Source organism: Falco biarmicus, chromosome 10 (genome assembly GCF_023638135.1).
Source record: "Falco biarmicus isolate bFalBia1 chromosome 10, bFalBia1.pri, whole genome shotgun sequence".
Lineage (NCBI taxonomy): Eukaryota > Metazoa > Chordata > Aves > Falconiformes > Falconidae > Falco > Falco biarmicus.
The window spans coordinates 17,316,397-17,333,916 of record NC_079297.1 but is presented as its reverse complement, the minus strand read 5'-3'; the positions used below and the strand labels follow the sequence as shown (position 1 = coordinate 17,333,916).

Here is a 17,520-nt window from a genome sequence, read left to right as displayed (position 1 = left end):
GGCGCCCGGCGGTTCCGGCGGAAGAGGCGCGGGGGGGCGGGGCCGGAAGTGGCGGCCGCTCCGGACGGCCCGGCGCGATGGCGGAGGTGGAGGCGGCGGAGAGCCGGGCTGGGGGTAGCCCCGAAGCCAGCACCGGTACCGGCACCGGGTGGCGACGTCCCCATGGGCCGCTCCAGCGGTACTACGGCCCGCCCGCGGCGGAGGCGGCAGAGCCGGACCCGGACCCCGCCGACATCAACGGGCCCCACTTCGACCCGGAAGTTTTCCTCACTAAGGTGGCCTTTGACTCCGCAGCGACCTCCCTCCCTCGCCCCTGGGAGCCCCCCGGGCCGAGGTGGAGACTCCCCCCCGCCCCGCACTGGCAGGGCGCCCCGGCAGCCCTGGGTCGGTCAGGGGCCCCCGGCAGCGCCCTGCAGCGCCCAGGCCCCCCTCGGCGGCGCCGGCAGCTCCTCCCAGCGCCCCCCCGGCGGGCCCGGGCAGGGGGGCGCCCCTCAGGGCCCCCGAAGGACCCTGCGACCCCCCGGCACCACCCGAGCCCCCCAGGGAGGGGCTGTGCGGGGACTCTGTAGATCTTCCTGCGTGGGGGTGGCCTTGGGGCCCTCTGGAGCAGCGATGGGGGCCCGGGGCAGGTGGCAGTCCCTGGGGGACGGGTGGGGGGGCAGTGGAGGGTGCCAGGAGGGCCCCGGCGGGCAGGAGGAGGCTCCTGGGGGACGTTTCCACATGCCAGGGGTGTGCGAGGTGGCATTTAGGGGCCGGGGGGGCAGGTGGGGCTCCCCACTGGCAGTTAGGGCTGTGAGGGGGGCAGCAGGTGGTGGTGGGAGGACTATGGGGGGGCAGCTGGGGGTTCGAGGGGCAGGTGAGGATCCCAGAGGGGCTGTGGAGGGTAGTTAGGGCCCCAGAGGGCAGGCAAGGAGCCCAGAGGGGCAATTGGAGGCTACCAGGGGTAAAGTGGGTAACCAAGGTGGGGAGCAGTGGGGTTGGGGGCCATTGTGCAGCTGTTGCCCCCCTCCAGGTGCGCAGTGAATGCCCCCTGGGGCAGTTGCTGGCCCGTGAGGCTGCGCTGGGGCGAGAAATCCGTGCCCTCGACAGTGACATGCAGACGCTGCTCTACGAGAACTACAACAAGTTCATCTCCGCCACTGGTGAGCACCCAGCAGGTGGACCTGGGGGCCTAGGTGGGAGCAGGGGGGTCCTGGGCAGCCACAGGACCCCAGATGCCTGGTTCCTTCTCCCCAGACACCATCCGAAAGATGAAGGTCGACTTCCGGCGCATGGAGGCAGAGATGGACGATTTGGCTGCCAACATGGAGGCCATCAGCACCTCCAGTGCCCGTGTCAGTGCCGCACTGCAGGACCGGCACCGCCGTGGTGCCCAGCTTGCTGGTATGGGAAGGGGGAGGGTCCCGGGGGACAGATCGGGGCGGGGGTTGGGGGGCGGATTGTGGGAGGAAGGCTGAGGGGCCTATGCAGGGAAACCCTGAGGGTGGCAGATCGGGGGGCTTGGGGGGATAGATCCAGGGATTGGGGGCAGATAATGGAGTGGGAGGGCTGAGGAGCAGATCTGGGGGGAGTGGACCCCAGGGGGGCAGATCCAGCTCCTGGCCTTGCCCTGCAATCTGGCCCCACCCCTTTCCTTGCCCCCTCCCCCTCCCCCCCCCCGCCCCCAACTCTGCTGCTGGATCCCTGGCTGCAGGTGTGCAGGCCCTGCTGCGGAAGCTGCAGTCCCTGGTGGAGGTGCCGGGGCGGCTGCGGCGCTGGGCAGCGCCGGGGGCAGAGCCTGCACGAGCCTTGCGCTGCCATGCCCGCGCCCGTGCCGTGCTCCGTCACTACCGCCACCTGCCCTCCTTCCGTGCCATCGAGGATGAGAGCCACGCCATCATGGCCGACCTGGCGCAGCGCCTCCGTGCACGCCTCCGGTGTGTTCGCTCTGCCGCCTGCTGCTGGCAGCTCTGGGAAATGGAGGTTTGGGGGGTGTTCACTCTGGAGCCTACTGACAGCTCTGGGAAGCAGCCTTGGGGGGAAGGAGGCGGTTCACTCTGGAGACAGCCATTCCAGTGAAGAGCCTTCGTGTAGGTGGTGATGGTGGTTGTGGTACCATCTCCAAAACCTGCTGGTAACAGCTGCAGGAGACAGCTTTTCAAGGGATTGGGGGTGTTAAATCTGGAGCCTAATGATAACAGCCCCAAAAAAACTTCTTAGGGAGGAGGGAATTTCCCCTGGAGCATACTGGTAGCAACCCCAGGAACAATCCTTTGTGCAGAATATTCATAGAGTGAAGGGAATAATTCTGACCACTGCTGAGAGCTTTTAAAACGTTACATTATGCAGAGTTTTTTTCTCCCATCTTTATGGTAAAGGGATAATTCTGGAACCTGCTGAGGAGTTTTAGTGCTTTTTCATTATTAATGTAAACTCTGGAACCTACTGATGATCTTTAGTCAGTTTTTTATTACAATACTCGCTGTTAACTTCAGAACATGTTGATGCTCTTCAGTATTTTTCATCCCCCTTTGTGTTTTGAATAATTACTTTTTACTCTGAAGCCTACTGATGACTTTTACTGCTTGTTCCCTGGTTTCTTGAGGTGCCGCTGTTAATCCCAGAACCTTACCTTACACTAAGTAACCCCCTTGTTTCCCCCACTCCCCCAGGGAGGACACCTTGGACCCCAAGGAGCTCACCGAGTGCGTGGAGATGCTGTTGCAGCTGGAAGAGCCACCTGAGGAGCTGTGTGAGGAGTTCCTGAGCCATGCTGGTGCCCGCCTCGAGGCTGAGCTGGCAGCTCTGGAGGCTGAGCTTCCCCCAGCCGACCCCTCCGGCACCGCCACCACGCCACCCCCCGCCTCTGACATCCTTGACTTCGTGGACCGCGGCAGCTCGGCTTTTGTGGGCAACCTGTGCCTCCTCGCGGCCTCGTACCGCAGCCTCTTCGAGGGGCGCCCAGGGGCTTGGGATGGCCGCCTGGAAACCTTCGCCGCCACCCTCACCACCCGTTACTTCGAGCTGCTGGAGCGACGCCTGGCGCTGGAGCGGGGCCTGGGCGACACCTCACTGCTGGTGCGAGCGCTTGACCGCTTCCACCGTCGCCTCCGCGCCCTCCTTGAGCTGCTGCCCGAGGCTGGGGCCGAGGCAGGTGCTGCGCTGGTGGCCCGGGCGGCACGTGAGCGGGTCGATCGCTACCTGCGGGCGCTGCAGACCTTCTTCCTGGGGTGCCTGGGTGACGTGCGCCAGGCGCTGGCTGCCCCCCGGCCCCCGGGCAAGGAGGGCCCCGGCCTGCCCGACCTCCTGGCCACGCTCGCGGCCTCCATCCTTGGCCAGCTCAAGGCCGTCCTGGCCTACGTGCAGCTCTTCACTGCCAAGGATGTCGCCTTCGCCAGCCTGCCCTACTTCAAGGTGGGTTGTGAGGCAGTGTGGGGGTGTCTGGAGCAATCTGGGGGCGGCACACGGAAGTCTGCAGGTGGCACAGGGCAGGTCGGGGCTTGCACAGGGCAGGCTGGGGGGGCACGCGAATTGGAGGTTACATGAGGCAGTTTGTGGCTCACTGTGGCGGTTTGGAGCTTGTACAAGGTAGTTTGTGGGTTTTCGGGGGCCCAGGGTGCTATTTTTGGGGTGTAACTCCCCGTTCTTGGTTGCAGGGGGAGTTCTGTGTGGAGGCAGTGCACGAAGGGCTGGTGGTGGCCTTTGTGCGCTGGCTCTGCCGCACCACCCGTGGCTTCGCTGATGGCCCAGCTGAGCGAGGGGCCCCTGCAGCCCCCCCGGCCCTGCTGCTGCTCCTTGCCCGCCTCTGTCTTGACTATGAGGCCACCACCATCAGCTACATCCTCACCCTAACTGATGAGCAGTTTCCTCCCCAGGTGAGCCCCCAGAACTGCCCCAGTTAGCCCAAAATGGCCCTAAGAGGACCCTGCATGTCCCCAAGATGTCACAGAATGGCTCTGCATCCCTTAGTGTCCCAGCGTCCATTGACGACGCAGTGGTGGTACATGGTGTGTGTGGAGGCATGGGGATCTTCCTTCTGTCTGTGCTCCCCAAAACATCCCTGAGTGGATCCAGAATGCTCTGATGGTCCCAAAAATGGCCCCAAGGGTGTCCCGATTGGCCCTGTGGTACCTTAGATGGCTGCAGGTTCCTCAGTAGCCCTGTATCCACCCAGAATGTGGTGGTGGGGACGATGGCGCTTGTGGAGGTATGAAGCCCTTCCTTCTGTCTTTGTCTGCCCTGAAATGTCCCTGAGGGACCCCAAAATGTCCCAAGTTCCTCCCTGTGACCTGCCATCGCCCTGTGTCCATCCAGGACACGACCCTGGGGATGGCATTGCAAGTGGGGGTTCAAGGGTCCTTACCTGTGATAGTGTGTCCCAAACATCCCCGAGGGTACCTCCACATGTCCCCAAGGGGCTTCTGCTTGTCCCCAAGTCCCCCCAGATGCCCCAAGGATACATGACAGCAATGCTGCTGCAGGTGGGGTAGCCTGAATAGCATGCCATGAGTCCCCTGATGTCCCTGTGCCCCCAAGACATCAGGTGGTGGAGGCACAGGGGGCACCCCCACATGTCCCTTGTCACCACTGGCCCCGTGGCCTGGGGATACAGCGCTGAGTGCAGAGGTGTGGGGGGTGTTCCTACATGTCTCCATGTCCCTTGCTCCCCCAGGACACAGGCCCAGCAGTGACACCAGGACCAGTACTGTGTGCAGAGGCGCGGGGGGCAGCACAGCGGCTGCTCGATCACTACGTGCAGGTCCAGGGCGCCGCGGTGGCACAGATGCTCAGGAAGAGTGTGGAGACACGAGACTGGCTGGGCACTGTCGAGCCCCGCAATGTTCGTGCCGTCATGAAGCGTGTGGTTGAGGACATCACTGCCATCGATGTCCAGGTTGGGACAACACCAGAAGCCCAGAGGGGCTGGAGTCTCCCGGGGGGTGGGGGTTCCAGGTATCCCAGAGAGGGTCCCTGGAGAGGCCCTGAGGCTCTCGTAAGGTCCTTGAGGGGTCAGGAAGTCCCCAGAGGGTCTCTGCAGGGGTCTCTGAAGTCCCCTGGCAGTTCCCAGATGTCCCAGAGAGTTCCTGGGAGAGTTGGGAATCCCAGCAGGTCCTGAAGTGTCAAGAGAGGATGCCCGAGGTCCCTATATGGTTCTTGAGGATCTTTGCGGGTCCTAGGCAGCTTTGGGAGGGTCACAGAGGATTTGAGGGATCCTGGGTGGCTTGGGGTGGGGTCCCAGAGGGTATTTTGGGGTGATTGTGGGATACCAGCCCTGAGAGGGTGCGGTGCTGCAGGTGGGGCAGCTCTTCGAGGAAGGGGTGCGACGTGCGCAGAGCAGTGACTCAAGCCGGCGCGCCTTCTCCGTCTACAGCAGCTCACGGGCACCTGGGCGCTACGCCCCCAGCTACACCCCCAGGTCAGCCCTGTCACCCGGGCACCTCTTGGTCACACCCAGGGCCACCCTGTCACCCCTGTGCTCCCTGTGTCACCCCTGTGGTACCTGCTACATCTTCCCCATAAGATTCTTTGTGTTCGCAGACTGTCCCAGTGTTGTCTCACCACCTTGAAATCCCTTGGCCATCCTCGTCTCCTGAGAATGTCCCAGTATCCCCTGGTGATCCCCATGTGTCCCAGCCATCTGCATGTTCCCCCCTCACAGTCCCAGTATCCCCTGATGATCCCATGTGCCTGTGTCTCATGAGTGTCTTGTCTCTCTGTGTCCTGTCCCCACATCCACCGCCCGTCCTCACGTTCCCCTGCCTTTGCATCACCAAACTATTCCAACATCCCCTGACCATCTAGGTGTCCCCATCCCCGTGTCTCCTGGCAGTCCCTGCCCCCACATCCCTTGGCTTTCTCGGATACTTGACTGTCCCTGTGTCCGTCTCCAGTGCCCCCATGGACACCCACCTGCTCAGCAACATCCAGAAGCTCTTCTCTGAACGCATTGACATCTTCAGCCCTGTCGAGTTCAACAAGGTGAGGCTGTGGGGTTTTCCTCATGTCCCTAGATGTCCCCAGGGCCCCTGGTCCCTGTGTCCCCAGGGTCCCTAAAGTGCCCACCTTCCCAGCTGTCAGCTGTCCCTGGTGTCTGCGTGACCCAGGTGCTGGAGCCCAGGGGGTCCCAAGGAGCTGATGATGAGGAGAAGGGTGTTCCCACTGTCCCCTGATGCTCCCCTGTCCTAGGTGCCGGGGTCAGGGTGTCCCTGCGGCTGGTGACCAGGGCAAGACTGCCTCTGTGTCAACTTGACCCGAGGCCTCCCTGTGCTCCCAACAGCCAGGCCAAGAGTGTCCCCATCCCCCTGTGCCATGTGTCCCCTGTGTCCCACTGTCCCACGTGTCCAGGCTTGGGGGGTGGTCCTTGGGAGTGGCACCCAGGACAAGGGTGTACTCCATGTCCCCATGCTGATGGGACTTAAAGCCTCCCTGCACTTGAAGAATCCAGGCTGCAGGAGCCCCCTTTCCCCTGCACCATGTGTCCCCACATCCCACGTGTTGGGACTTGGGGGGATCCCTGGGGCTGGTGACCAGGGCAGGAATGCCCGAAGTCACACCTGCACGAGGATGTGGGGACATCACGTGTCCCTGCTGTCCCCGTGTCCCAGGTGTCGGTGCTGACAGGGATCATCAAGATCAGCCTGAAGACGCTGCTGGAGTGTGTGCGGCTGCGGACTTTGGGGCGCTTCGGGCTGCAGCAGGTGCAGGTGGATGGCCATTACCTGCAGCTCTACCTCTGGCGCTTCGCCGCTGACGAGCGGGTGGTGCAGGGGCTGCTGGATGAGGTGGCTGCCAGCGCCGCCCACCGCTGCCTCGACCCTGTCCCCATGGAGCACAGTGTCATCGAGCTCATCTGCGAGCGGGGGTAGGACGTGGGGACACAGGCTTGGGTTGATGTGCGGGACACGGCATCACATAGCAGTGAGACACAGGGCCACGGGCTATCTGTGTCACCATGGGGCACAGCAGCTGAGCAGGGACGTGTCCGGGAGGGCGACATGTCTTAGGTCCTCTTAGATTTCTGGGGACAGACCTGTATCCCCACACGTATATGGGGACACTCCATGTGTCCTTCCATACGCAGTACGATGCCTCATATCCCCCCGCATGGCAACATGTAGGGACACCCCCTGTCTCCAGACTGGCACAGGGTCACCCCATGTTGTCAACATACTCCTCCCCCAGCCCTGGTAGCACCCCACATTGTCCCCTTGCCCCAGTGACCCCTTCAACATATACTGACACCCTCTGTTGTCCTTGTGGCCCCAGTGACACACCATGTCATCCCCCACCTTGGTATACCCCCTCGTGCCTGGGAACACCCTAGGCACAGCCTCTTTGTCACAGTTGGGGACAATAAATAAAACGTGTGAGCTGTGTGTTGTGACCCCTGCCTGTGCCTGGGATGGGGACAGGACAAGACCTAACGGGGACCAATGCCTGTGTCCCTGGAGTGGCAGTGGGGGTGTGTAGGGGCAAAGGGGGGTCACCTAGATGTGTCGGTCCCTTGGCCACCCGTGTCCCTGTAGGGCAGTGGGTAGGGGGCAGACTTTCCTCTCCCCAAGCACAAGCACTGTGTGCTGCCAGTGCCTCGCACGAGCACCCAAGGAGCATCCAGGAGTAACCTGGGGCAGCTTGTGCCTTGTCCAGCCCTTGCACGAGCAGCCAGCGCCCTCCCAGCCACCTCTCACGAGCACCTCGCACGCATGCGGGGCCTTGCACAAGCAGGGGGCTGCCTCCCCGCGCACCCCAGCTGGCTGCGGGGCCTCGGCAGGGCCAGCGCTGCACAGCAGCTCCTGCCCACCACTGCTGGGCACTGTGAGGAGGTCCTGGGGTGCCCGGGAGTGAGGGGGGGGGACAGGTGCAGCGTTGGGGCATGGGCAGTGCCCTGGGTGTGCGCTCAGGGAAGGGCACCTGTGTACAACAAGATGGGGGTGCTGAGAGGGGCTGTGTCCTTGGGGTGAGCCTGTGCCTGCGGGATGCTCAGCCAGGGCTGGGCTGCTCCCCCGGGGCAGCGTTCGGCTCCAGCCAGTGACATGGTGGTCAGAGCTCTGCCCTGCTCACGCTGCTGATCTTGGTGCTGTCCCCTCACCCTCACCTGCAACGTTTCAGTGGGAGCACGGGCACGAAACGGAGAGAGCCAGTTGTCCACACCCCCTCACCCCACTGCAGAAGGTGACGAGACAAGATCTACGGGGGTATGTTATTTTATTAGACTTACAGGGGAAGTATCAGAGGAGTGGTGTAGCGGGAATGTCGGAGTCCAAAAGTGGGGGCGGGAGCCTGGGGCTTGGTCAACGTCACCTGGAAGGGGAAAAGTGAGAAGGAAACAAAGCGTGACCGTGGGGCCTCGTTCTCCACGAGGCTTGTCCTCAGCAGAGGCCGCCCAGTGCAGCAAGTTGATGTACGTGTCTGTGGCATTGGCCGTGCCTCGTGTGTGCCTGGGCACTTCTAGCTGACGCCCCCTGTCCCGGTGGCACGTTCCTTGGGAACCTCCTGTGTTACCAGGACATTCCTGAGGGGCTGCTGCTGCTGCTGCTCCTGCCTGGCACTTCTGCCCTTTCTGGGGAGGCACGTGAAGGCCAGAGAACTGGAGCTTGGGGTCGGGTAAAATACATCCCTCGAGTGCTTTTAGGAGGCCCCCGAGTGGGGAAATCTTGTGTTTGATGCAGAATGGAGTGGCATGCCGGCACCACCTGCCAGGGCAAGCTCCTGGCTGGAGCTGGGCTGAAACTCAGAATGAGCCAGACCACTCTGGGTGCCCCTGCACCCCCAGTATCCCAGTACACGGGAAAGGTCTGCTCTTGGCTCTGCTTGTCCCTTCAGTGGTGGCATGTCCCCCTGAAGAGCCTGCGGCGTTTGAGTGCACATCGGCATGGAATGGCTGAGCAGCACCACGATGGGTGCCTCACCTTCCCGGGGCAGTAGTCTGCCGGCCCCGGTTTCACTGTTTTGTCGCCTCCAAGTCTGGTTCTGCTCCCCATGGTGTACCTGGGGGCCCTGTTCTTGTAGGTGTCCAGGTCCACCTTGGGGAAGGCAGCAGGACCGGGTGTCTGTAAGAGAGGAGTGGAGCTTGCTGGGTGCCCAAGGTGGGTGTTGGTTCTTGCGCTGCCCACACGGACCGTGCTGGTGCAGCTGGAGCCCTTGCACCCCGAGGAGAGTGCACAGCTCACCTTGGGCATGCCTTCCAGGTAGCTGTAGTGTTTACTCTTCCCCTTCATCGAGTAGCATGGGCTGGCGGGAACGCAGGCTGTGTTGTGCCCCACCAGCCTGGGCAGCATGTAGGTGCCCACACCTGGAAGGGGAAAAGGGAGAGCGTCTGTGAGTCCTGCGGCGCAAGGAGCGGCGCCTGGGTAGCAGCGCGAGGGCAGGAAGGGTGTCCTGCCCCTCCTGCCAGCGCCTCCGTCTTCTGTCGCATGTGGCATGTTGGCAGCTCAGAGCCTGAGCTGCTGCTTCTCCTTGGGATGGGAGGAGCTGGTGCTCTGGGCCACCAGGGACCTTGTCAAGGGACTAGCTGTGTCCTGCCGGGCAGGCTCGTCCCTAGGCCCATTGCACAAGCTGCCGCCCAGCAGAGCCCACCCGGCGGGCACGCCGGTGCTGGTGTCTGCGCTCCCCACATTCCCTTACCTGGCACTGTGCTGGCCGCAGCGGCCTCGTGCCGGAAGGCCATGGGCTGTGCTGGCGGGCGCATGTACACGTGCTTGTTGGCCTTCTCGATGGAGTAGTCACCTGGGGCAGGGAGAGGCAGAGGACAGCAGTGAAGCTGGGCTCTCCTCAAGCCAGAGAGGCCAGGGCAGGAGGAGGTGCTCAGCCCCATTTGCTTTCTCTCTGGAATCTTGGGAACTGCTCAGGGGCACGAGCCGATGGGTTTGTACCCTGGTCGCACGGGGCAACGGCCAGGCGTGCTTGTCCTGCCCGAGCCAGTGCTGGAGAAGCGGTACTCACCTGGACCGGGGGCCACCTCGCTCTTTGTCTTAGGCAGCCCGGCCATGTGCTGTGCCGGGACGACGTACTTCCCGTGCCTGGTGATGGCCGGCGGGACGTAATAGCAAGGCCCCGGCGAGCAGCTGCTGGCCACCGGACGTTTGGCCATGGGGAACGTGTATGCAGGGGCTCTGACTTTGGTGGGGCTGTGAGCCAGGTACCCTGGGAAGGAAGCCTGTGAGAGGACACCTGCCTCCAGCGCACACCTCAAGGCAGTTCCTGAGTGCGGCAGCAGCAGCGGAGGGGAAGGAGGAAGGGAGGAGGCAGGAGCAGCCGGTTTGCTCGCACACGCCCAGGGTTATGGCTCTGCTGAGGCCCCGGTGGCGCTCAGCAGGGTCGGGCAGCTCTTTCCTGGGGCTTTCCCGGGAAGGGCTAGCCCGTGCCCTTGCTCCGGCAGAGGGCGGGGAGCCGTGGAGCGAAGGGGACCGGAGCTGCGCCTGCTTGTTCCCGGACGCGGCACACACGCCTCCCCACCTCGGCACAGGGTTTACCTGTTGTCCCGGGGATCGAGTACTTGGGTGCCGGCGTGGTGAACTGGGCTGAGATGAAGCTGCGTGGGCGATGGGGTCTCCAAGTGCCCACCCAGGCTCCGTCCGTGTCGGAGGCAGCCACAAAGCCTACGGGAACAGCAGGAGCTGCTGAGGGGCTTCCCCGGAGAGTGGCCAGTGCAAAACCTGCCCAGAAGGAGCAGCAGCGCTTCACCTTCCTCAGCCTGGACCATGGGACCGGCCACGGGCGAGCTCGTCGGTGGGTGGCAGAGCACGGGCGAGCTCGTCGGTGGGTGGCAGAGCACGGGCGAGCTCGTCGGTGGGTGGCAGAGCGCAGGAGGGTGGCAGCGATCTGGCAGGGGAGGTTGTGGTGTCACCTGCTAGGTGGCCTTGGGGAGCAGCCTCAGCTCATCATGGAAACGCACTGTGACATCACGCAGGCTCAGTGGTGTGGCTGGTCGGCGGGGGCCAGGGACGTATGCGATTAATAATACTATAGTTAGTTGTGGGTAATCTGAAGAATATGTGTGTCTCTCTCTCCCAGGATATCTGTTCAGTAAGCACGGGTGTGCTGCGTGAGAAGGGCCTCCACGGAGAAGGAAGCCCCGCACGCCCCGGGTGGAGCGGTGCCCCGTGCGCCGGCGCTGCGATGGAGGCACGCCTGCTCCTCGGCGCTGCGCTGGCGTTCCGGAGTTCCGTATGCCCCGCTTTGGTGACAGTTTTGGTGACCCAGATGGAACTTTGCTTCTGAACCTCGGTGGATCCATGGAATCGCAGGGCCTGCAGCCAGCACCCACGGATTCTCGGTGAGAGCTTCCAATCCCCGGACTAGAGGGATCAGAGCAAGACCCGTGGAAAGGTAAAAGGCATTCTTTTATTTCAAGGTGAAATAGTCTGCCCATCGGTCAAGGTGAAAACCTGGCAGGGTGGAGTTGTAAGGAACCCGAACTGGTAAGGTTTGGTAACTCCAGGGACACCCAGAACTGGCATTTTTTCTGAGAATGTGTGTGTGAATGAATTGTCTTGGGTATCTTGGAACAGAATTGAATATTGAGGTCTGGATTGTGTTTTGAGGCCAAAATTTTTGTAAGCATGTGTGTGTGAGTGAATCGTCTTGGATTTTTGTAATGTCTCAGCCAAAGCTGAGATCATTCCTGGGCATGGTCGGGTGGTGTGGACTGTGGATCCTCAGTATGGACTGTTGGTAAAACCCCTTTATGAAAGTGGCCTCCATCGCAGCGCCGGCGCACGGGGCACCGCTCCACCTGGGGCATGCGGGGCTTCCTTCTCCGTGGAGGCCCTTCTCACGCAGCACACCCGTGCTTACTGAACAGATATCCTGGGAGAGAGAGACACACATATTCTTCAGATTACCCACAACTAACTATAGTATTATTAATCGTATACGTCCCTGGGCCCCGACCTCTGAAGGGGTCAAAAGAGACCCATTTACCCTGGCCCCCCAAATGCTGAGCAACCTTCAAGGACTTGAAAGCGGCTCTGATGTCGGCACCTGCATCGGGACTGTCTGGTTTGTCTAAGCCTTTTGAGTTATTTGTATATGAACGACTACATTTAATGCTGGATGTGCTGACTTAAAGATTGGGAACATAAAGGAGAGCTGGGGGATATTTTTCCAACAGTTGGACAATGTGAATAAAGGATGGCCAGAGTGTTTGTGTGCTGTGGCTCTTAATTCAAGAAACAAGAAAATTAACAATGGGACAGAGAATTACCGTGTATGTTCCGTATATGGTGGTTTCTGGGTTAGAACAAAAGGGGGGACACTGGTTGTCTCCAAGCCACATGCTCAAATATCAAGTTATCTTGTTGGAGCAGGATGATGCAGAACTTGAACCACGACAGCAGTTAACCCAGCAATGCTTTTGAATTCAGAAGAGACACTGAATCCCTGTATCATGACTACAAATTGCTGAACATGTATATTCCAGTAAAGAGGATCTGAGGGATGAACCATTAACTGGTCCTGATTTGGAATTGTGTACCGACGGTAGTAGCTTTGTACAAGACGGGTGGCTGGATATGCAGTGGTTACAGCTGCACAGGGGGTAGAGGCTGAGGCTCTACGCATCAAGACATCACCAAATATGCATTGGGGATAGGCCATGTACATGGAGCTATCTGGAAGGGAAGAGGACTGTTGTCAGCCCGAGCGTCACCTATTAAATACAAGGAAAAAATCCTTAATAATGCATTGCAAAGCACATCCATTCGGGCAAACTGCAGTGAATGTGGGGAATCAGTTGGCTGATAAAACTGCCAAGGAGGTGGCTGAACGAAGCATCCTTGCACTAGTGCTAGTAAAACAGGTACAGCTCCCAGTCCTGACACCCAATTATAGTGAGGCAGAGCAACAATTGGCATCACTGTTAAAAGCAACTATAAACAGAGAGGGCTGGTTAATAACCCCACAGAACAAGTCATTGTTCCGTCACCACTAATGACTAGGATTGTGGAAAAGAGACATGAAGAAACACATTGGGGTAGTGAGGCCATGATCTCTAGTCTCCAAAATTCGATTACATGTGTAGGAATGACTGGAATAGTAATGTCTGGAATAGCAAAGCGCCCCATTTGTTTAAAAATAATCCTGCAAATAGCAGAAGACCACCCCCAGGGACCACTAAGTGGGGAAATTCACCTGGAGATTACTGACAAGCTGATTTTTTTGAACTAGCAGGACAGAATGGGTGTAGGTGTGTCAGTATCGATTGATACTTCTTAAGGACAGCTGGAAGCTTTCCCCTGTTACACCAACAAAGCCAGAGAAGAGACTAAGGCATCACTCACAGAAATAACAGCAAGGTACCAGGCACCAGTGGGAATGTCCTCTGATCAGGGTCTGCATTTTGCAGACCAGAATTAGGCAATTCAGGTGAGATACGCAAAAAGAATAATTTTGAAAAATCTGACCTAAGTAAATGAGACTTATAAGTAAGTAAGTCTCAAAGGCAGGAAATGTTACAGAAGGGTTAAAGTTTAATCTTAAAGAACTTAGAAGTGGTCATGCATCCTAGGTTCAAACAGTTAGTGTGAAGGTACCTTGTTTGTTTGAAACTAATCTTTCTATGCTTGTAAGCAGTAAATTCAGATTCTAACAGAGAGGTAGTCCTGGAGGACGAAGGAAAATTCATCCTCCTAAGGCTAGGGATTCCACACTTTATGTGGAGGTTTAATGAGTTCAAGGTTATTTAAAAAAAAATAAAAATAAAATCCTATATTTTTGATTAGCAAAACTTAACGAGAGCTGCAGAGCACCATGGTGATGAGCAGAGGACCAGTCAGCTTCATAGCAGGGTGGGGTGGGAGGCTGTGAAGGGCAGTTGTAGAAGAGTGAAGGCAGAGGGTTGATTAGCATTGATAACATGCAGCTGTGGCCTTGCCTTTAAGGCAGTAGGTTGATTGACATGGATGATGTGCAGGTGTAGCTCGTTCTGGCTAAGTAGTTAAATAGCCCTGAGGAGTGGGGGGGTGTCGTCTGACCTGTAGAGGAAGGATAAACAGTACGGATAGTAGAATTTGACCAATGGTAAAAGCCTTGTTGCAGCCTGATAGCTTGCTTGTGCTGTAACAGGCAGTGAGCATCCTTTGCAGCTGAAGGCAGGAGACCCAGGATATAGTGAACTGGAAGTGTGGGTGACAGGGCCACCCCCGTGGGCTTGCTCCCCCTGGAGCAGTCTGTCTGTGCTCAGGGTGACATGCCGGTTTGAGAGAGCGTTGCCCTCCCCTCCACCCTCACTGCATTTGGGAGTTCATGTGGACTCAGCACAGCCAGCAGGAGAGCGTGAAGCCAAAGAGAAGTGGTGGGGAAGCATCAAACGAGAGGTACAAGGGTGGCTGGGAGGGATGCTGCCCTTTCCGGTGCCTTCCTCCTGGTCCCACTGGCAAAGGAGCAGCTAGGGGCTCTGGGGCAGTTGTGGTTGTGCTCTCTGCCCAGTTCTCCCTTGGGAATCACGGGGCATCCAGCTTTCTGTCAGGTTTCTCCTGTTGCCAGCGCTGACGCTGAAACATCCCTGCTTTTCTAGGTGACTTGGTGTGTGCCTCCCAGGGGTGCTCGGAGGGCCATCAGCATGGTCCGAAGCAAGCTGGCCATTTGAATCCATTGTTGTCAGTCAGAACTACTGCATTTATTTTGAGAAATGGTCAACATTTGGAAAAAGTTGCTTTGGTTGAGGGCATGATTCCCTGAGGCCATTCAGAGTTAAATTGCTGACCCGTGTGCATGTTTGCATCTGTGTCTGGCTGTGTTGGGGGCGTGGCGGTATATAGAATAATGCTGTTGGTTAGACCTTATCAAAACAAACAGTATCTTATTCTAATAGTAAGAAGGAGAAAAAAACCCTTTATTTGTAAGGACAGGTGACGGAAATAATTTAAAACATCATCTGAATTTTATTTAGAACTTAGGTGTTATCGCTAAAGAAATAAGATCTAAAACAGACTGGAAAGTGAGAGGGTGTAGTACTGAGCACACAGAGTTTAGGAAGAACAGCTGCCAGCATCCTGCTTTCCTCTGGTTTTATGGTCGTCATTTTCCCAGAGGCTTTGGGTATGAGAAACTGGAAGTAATTGGGAAGTGCTGGCAGCAGCCGGGTCAAACGTTCCATTCGTTCAAGCCTCTGTCCGAACAAGTTTCTGAAACAGAAAGGGAGAGCAGTGAATGCAGCACGCCGAAACACAGAACCGCAGAGGAGAGCCAGGCTTCTGCGCCACGCCGGGGCCGTTCCCTGGCAGAGCCTGCGTGAGCACGGAGCGGTGGTCTGTCACCCGCCAGCACTCACCAGGGCAGTGCATGTCACAAGCAGCAGAGAGCAAGCGTGTCACCTCTGCCAGAGTCCGGCTTGCTGTTGCCTAGAAGTTTTCTTTCATCTTGGCTCTGTTCCTAACAACACACCTGCATGAAGCAGGTGCTTCTTCCACAGGGGGAGTGAGCATCTCTGTCAGTGCCAGCCACCAAGGGCCACCGTGTTTGTTGCGGAGAGCATCTTTTGTTGCTCTCTTAAAGCCCTTGGAAGCTTTGTGCTGGTATGCAACCAAACCTGAGGCCAAGGGATGCTTAGGTTAAAGTTGTTGGGTGCTTTTTGTCCAGAATCTGGTATGAGGCTGCGCAGTGATAGCCATTATGGTAATGATAAAAGGAGGGGATTACCAGCAGATTGACGAGGGCCTTTACATGCTCAGGAGAAAGGTCATCAATACATCCCTTTAACGCGCTCAAAGCGGTTTTAGTCAAATCATCGACTTCATATTGAGAAATTGGTCCAATGTACAGCTGTTCAGCAGAGCCTTCAAGAAGCGTCTGAAGAAAGCTGGGGATGACCTCATGATCAGAGCCAGCCCCTGGAGTATGAGAGACAAAGTGGGCTGAGATGAACCAACCTTTCCCTTGTTCTGATTCAGCTGCTTTAACCCTCTCCATCCCAATAACAACATAAAAATCATGCAAAGTTTTTTGCTGACAGTGTTCTCAGCTTCACAGTTGTTTTCTTAAAGCTTCCGGAGAAATGGTTTGGCATTCCAGGAGCTGTCCCATTGCACAGTTCCCTCGGTGGCATCCCACTGTCCATGGATAACCTTCTGCCTGCCAGGTCCTGTCCCCTCCCCTCCTCTCTGTTGTCCATAATATTCAGTAATTACAATTTTTCCCTCCTGTTTCTGGAAGCATCAGCATTTTAGATGAAAGCTAACTGAAAATGTTTCTACTTCCATAATCTCTTCAAGTCAAAATCTTGTTGCCTTCTGATGTTGCTCCCTGCACAACTGCCTACAAAGGCTGACTTTGAATTTGCTCGCAACATGCTGTTCTTCCAAGGCCTTGCAATTTGACCTCCTTTCTATATTCTCTTTGTATGAACCATCATGATTTATTCACTAAGCCTTAATTAAAAAAAAAAAAACCCAAAAACTTATCAGTCTGCTAAGTTCTGTCCCTTCTAGAAAAATTCCAGGTTTTTTCCTCCTCCTTTTATTGTCATCCTCATTCTTAATTTATGAGATTTAATGTGAAAGCCACATTGATTAAAATCTGTGTTCTTTATTTGCTTTTATAAAATCACTAGGTTCTTCAGCTGGTAAGACTGCTTTATCAGTGCACAGCGTATTCCTGATCACCCTACTGTTTCTCTTACTCTAATTGCACATAACTATATTCTTGGTTAATAACCTCGGAGGAATTAAGCAACATGTTGCATTACGTTGCCTCTGCTTTCACAGGTACTTTCACCTTCCAAGTTTACTTATTTTCCCATGTTTATTTTCTGGTTTCTGACACTTTGCCATCACAGCTGCCTCAGATCAGGCACCTTTGTGGGCTCCAGGAGCCAAGCCGAGAGGCGGTGCTGGGTGATGGTAGTAGTTACCCATCATTAAACAACAGAGTAAAGCTGGGTTCATTTTGCTTAAGGTTGAGTCTCCACATCTGATCTGGCCCCTGGAAGCAGCAGGACAGATGATCCAATGCACTGCAGGAGCCTGTGCTGTGCGGACCTGCGTTGTCACCGGGCCACTGACCCACAGGACAGCCTGGTGAGTACTCCAACACCAGCCGTCATGTCGCAGGTTGCATAAATTTAGTCAGACAAACCTTGCCATAAGTGCCCAAGCAGAAATAATCTCAGAGACCTTACACAAGCTGCTGTGCATAGTATTTTCTTGGAAGCCAGGTACTTAAATTTCCCTGTCATCACCAGAAGCCTTCAGTGGGAATCATTGGGGCGTCACGCAGGGGCACAGCATGCTTTCTCTGCAAATGTTAAACGAGGCACCAAGATGCCTTTCCATTGCTTCCTAGAGTGGTTTCTAACAGGTGTTTTAATGGTACACTGAGCAGTTTGAATACTTTGTGTGGAGGTTTAATGAGTTCAAGGTTATTTAAAAAAAAAATAAAAATAAAATCCTGTAATTTTGATTAGCAAAACTTACCAAGGGAGCTGCAGAGCACCATGGTGATGAGCAGAGGAACAGTCAGCTTCATAGCAGTGCAGGGTGTGAGGCTGTGGAGGGCAGTGAGCATCCTTTGCAGCTGAAGGCACGAGACCCGGGATATATGTGT

General features: G+C 57.1%; 3 protein-coding genes across 3 annotated transcripts; 1 reads left to right on the top strand and 2 right to left on the bottom strand.

Annotated features, from left to right (window-relative positions):
- The first annotated feature begins 39 nt into the window (after positions 1-39).
- On the top strand, positions 40-7,355 carry VPS51 (VPS51 subunit of GARP complex). The gene is made up of 10 exons (XM_056354725.1): positions 40-275; positions 1,013-1,142; positions 1,237-1,383; positions 1,694-1,916; positions 2,652-3,393; positions 3,636-3,854; positions 4,652-4,873; positions 5,274-5,395; positions 5,871-5,958; positions 6,585-7,355. Exons 1-10 carry the CDS (start codon positions 78-80, stop codon positions 6,843-6,845), a joined length of 2,352 nt encoding a protein of 783 aa, XP_056210700.1. The 5' UTR covers positions 40-77; the 3' UTR covers positions 6,846-7,355.
- Positions 7,356-7,474: 119 nt separating this feature from the next.
- On the bottom strand, positions 7,475-11,967 carry CIMAP1A (ciliary microtubule associated protein 1A). The gene is made up of 7 exons (XM_056354499.1): positions 11,962-11,967; positions 10,452-10,800; positions 9,922-10,122; positions 9,488-9,705; positions 9,418-9,434; positions 8,889-9,366; positions 7,475-8,280 (listed from the first exon to the last, which is right to left on the bottom strand). The coding sequence occupies exons 1-7, from the start codon at positions 11,965-11,967 to the stop codon at positions 8,194-8,196; spliced, it is 1,356 nt and encodes a 451-aa protein (XP_056210474.1). The 3' UTR covers positions 7,475-8,193.
- A 2,871-nt stretch (positions 11,968-14,838) lies between these two features.
- SCGB1C1 (secretoglobin family 1C member 1) lies at positions 14,839-17,520 on the bottom strand. Its single transcript, XM_056355143.1, has 3 exons — positions 17,391-17,520; positions 15,619-15,809; positions 14,839-15,104 (listed from the first exon to the last, which is right to left on the bottom strand). The coding sequence occupies exons 1-3, from the start codon at positions 17,479-17,481 to the stop codon at positions 15,081-15,083; spliced, it is 306 nt and encodes a 101-aa protein (XP_056211118.1). The 5' UTR covers positions 17,482-17,520; the 3' UTR covers positions 14,839-15,080.

Bases quoted from the DNA above. Each gene is read 5' to 3' on its own strand.
- VPS51 (XM_056354725.1), top strand. From the start codon at position 78: ATGGCGGAGGTGGAGGCGGCGGAGAGCCGGGCTGGGGGTAGCCCCGAA. The intron at 3,394-3,635 runs GTGGGTTGTGAG...TCTTGGTTGCAG, and splicing joins CCAGCCTGCCCTACTTCAAG to GGGGAGTTCTGTGTGGAGGC. The intron at 5,396-5,870 runs GTCAGCCCTGTC...GTCCGTCTCCAG, and splicing joins GCCCCCAGCTACACCCCCAG to TGCCCCCATGGACACCCACC.
- CIMAP1A (XM_056354499.1), bottom strand. The intron at 10,123-10,451 runs GTAAACCCTGTG...CTTCCTTCCCAG, and splicing joins CTCGATCCCCGGGACAACAG to GGTACCTGGCTCACAGCCCC. The intron at 9,706-9,921 runs GTGAGTACCGCT...TCCCTGCCCCAG, and splicing joins CGAGGTGGCCCCCGGTCCAG to GTGACTACTCCATCGAGAAG.
- SCGB1C1 (XM_056355143.1), bottom strand. From the start codon at position 17,481: ATGCTCACTGCCCTCCACAGCCTCACACCCTGCACTGCTATGAAGCTG. The intron at 15,810-17,390 runs GTAAGTTTTGCT...CTCATACTCCAG, and splicing joins GGTGCTCTGCAGCTCCCTTG to GGGCTGGCTCTGATCATGAG. The intron at 15,105-15,618 runs GTAATCCCCTCC...TTTCTGTTTCAG, and splicing joins AGGCCCTCGTCAATCTGCTG to AAACTTGTTCGGACAGAGGC.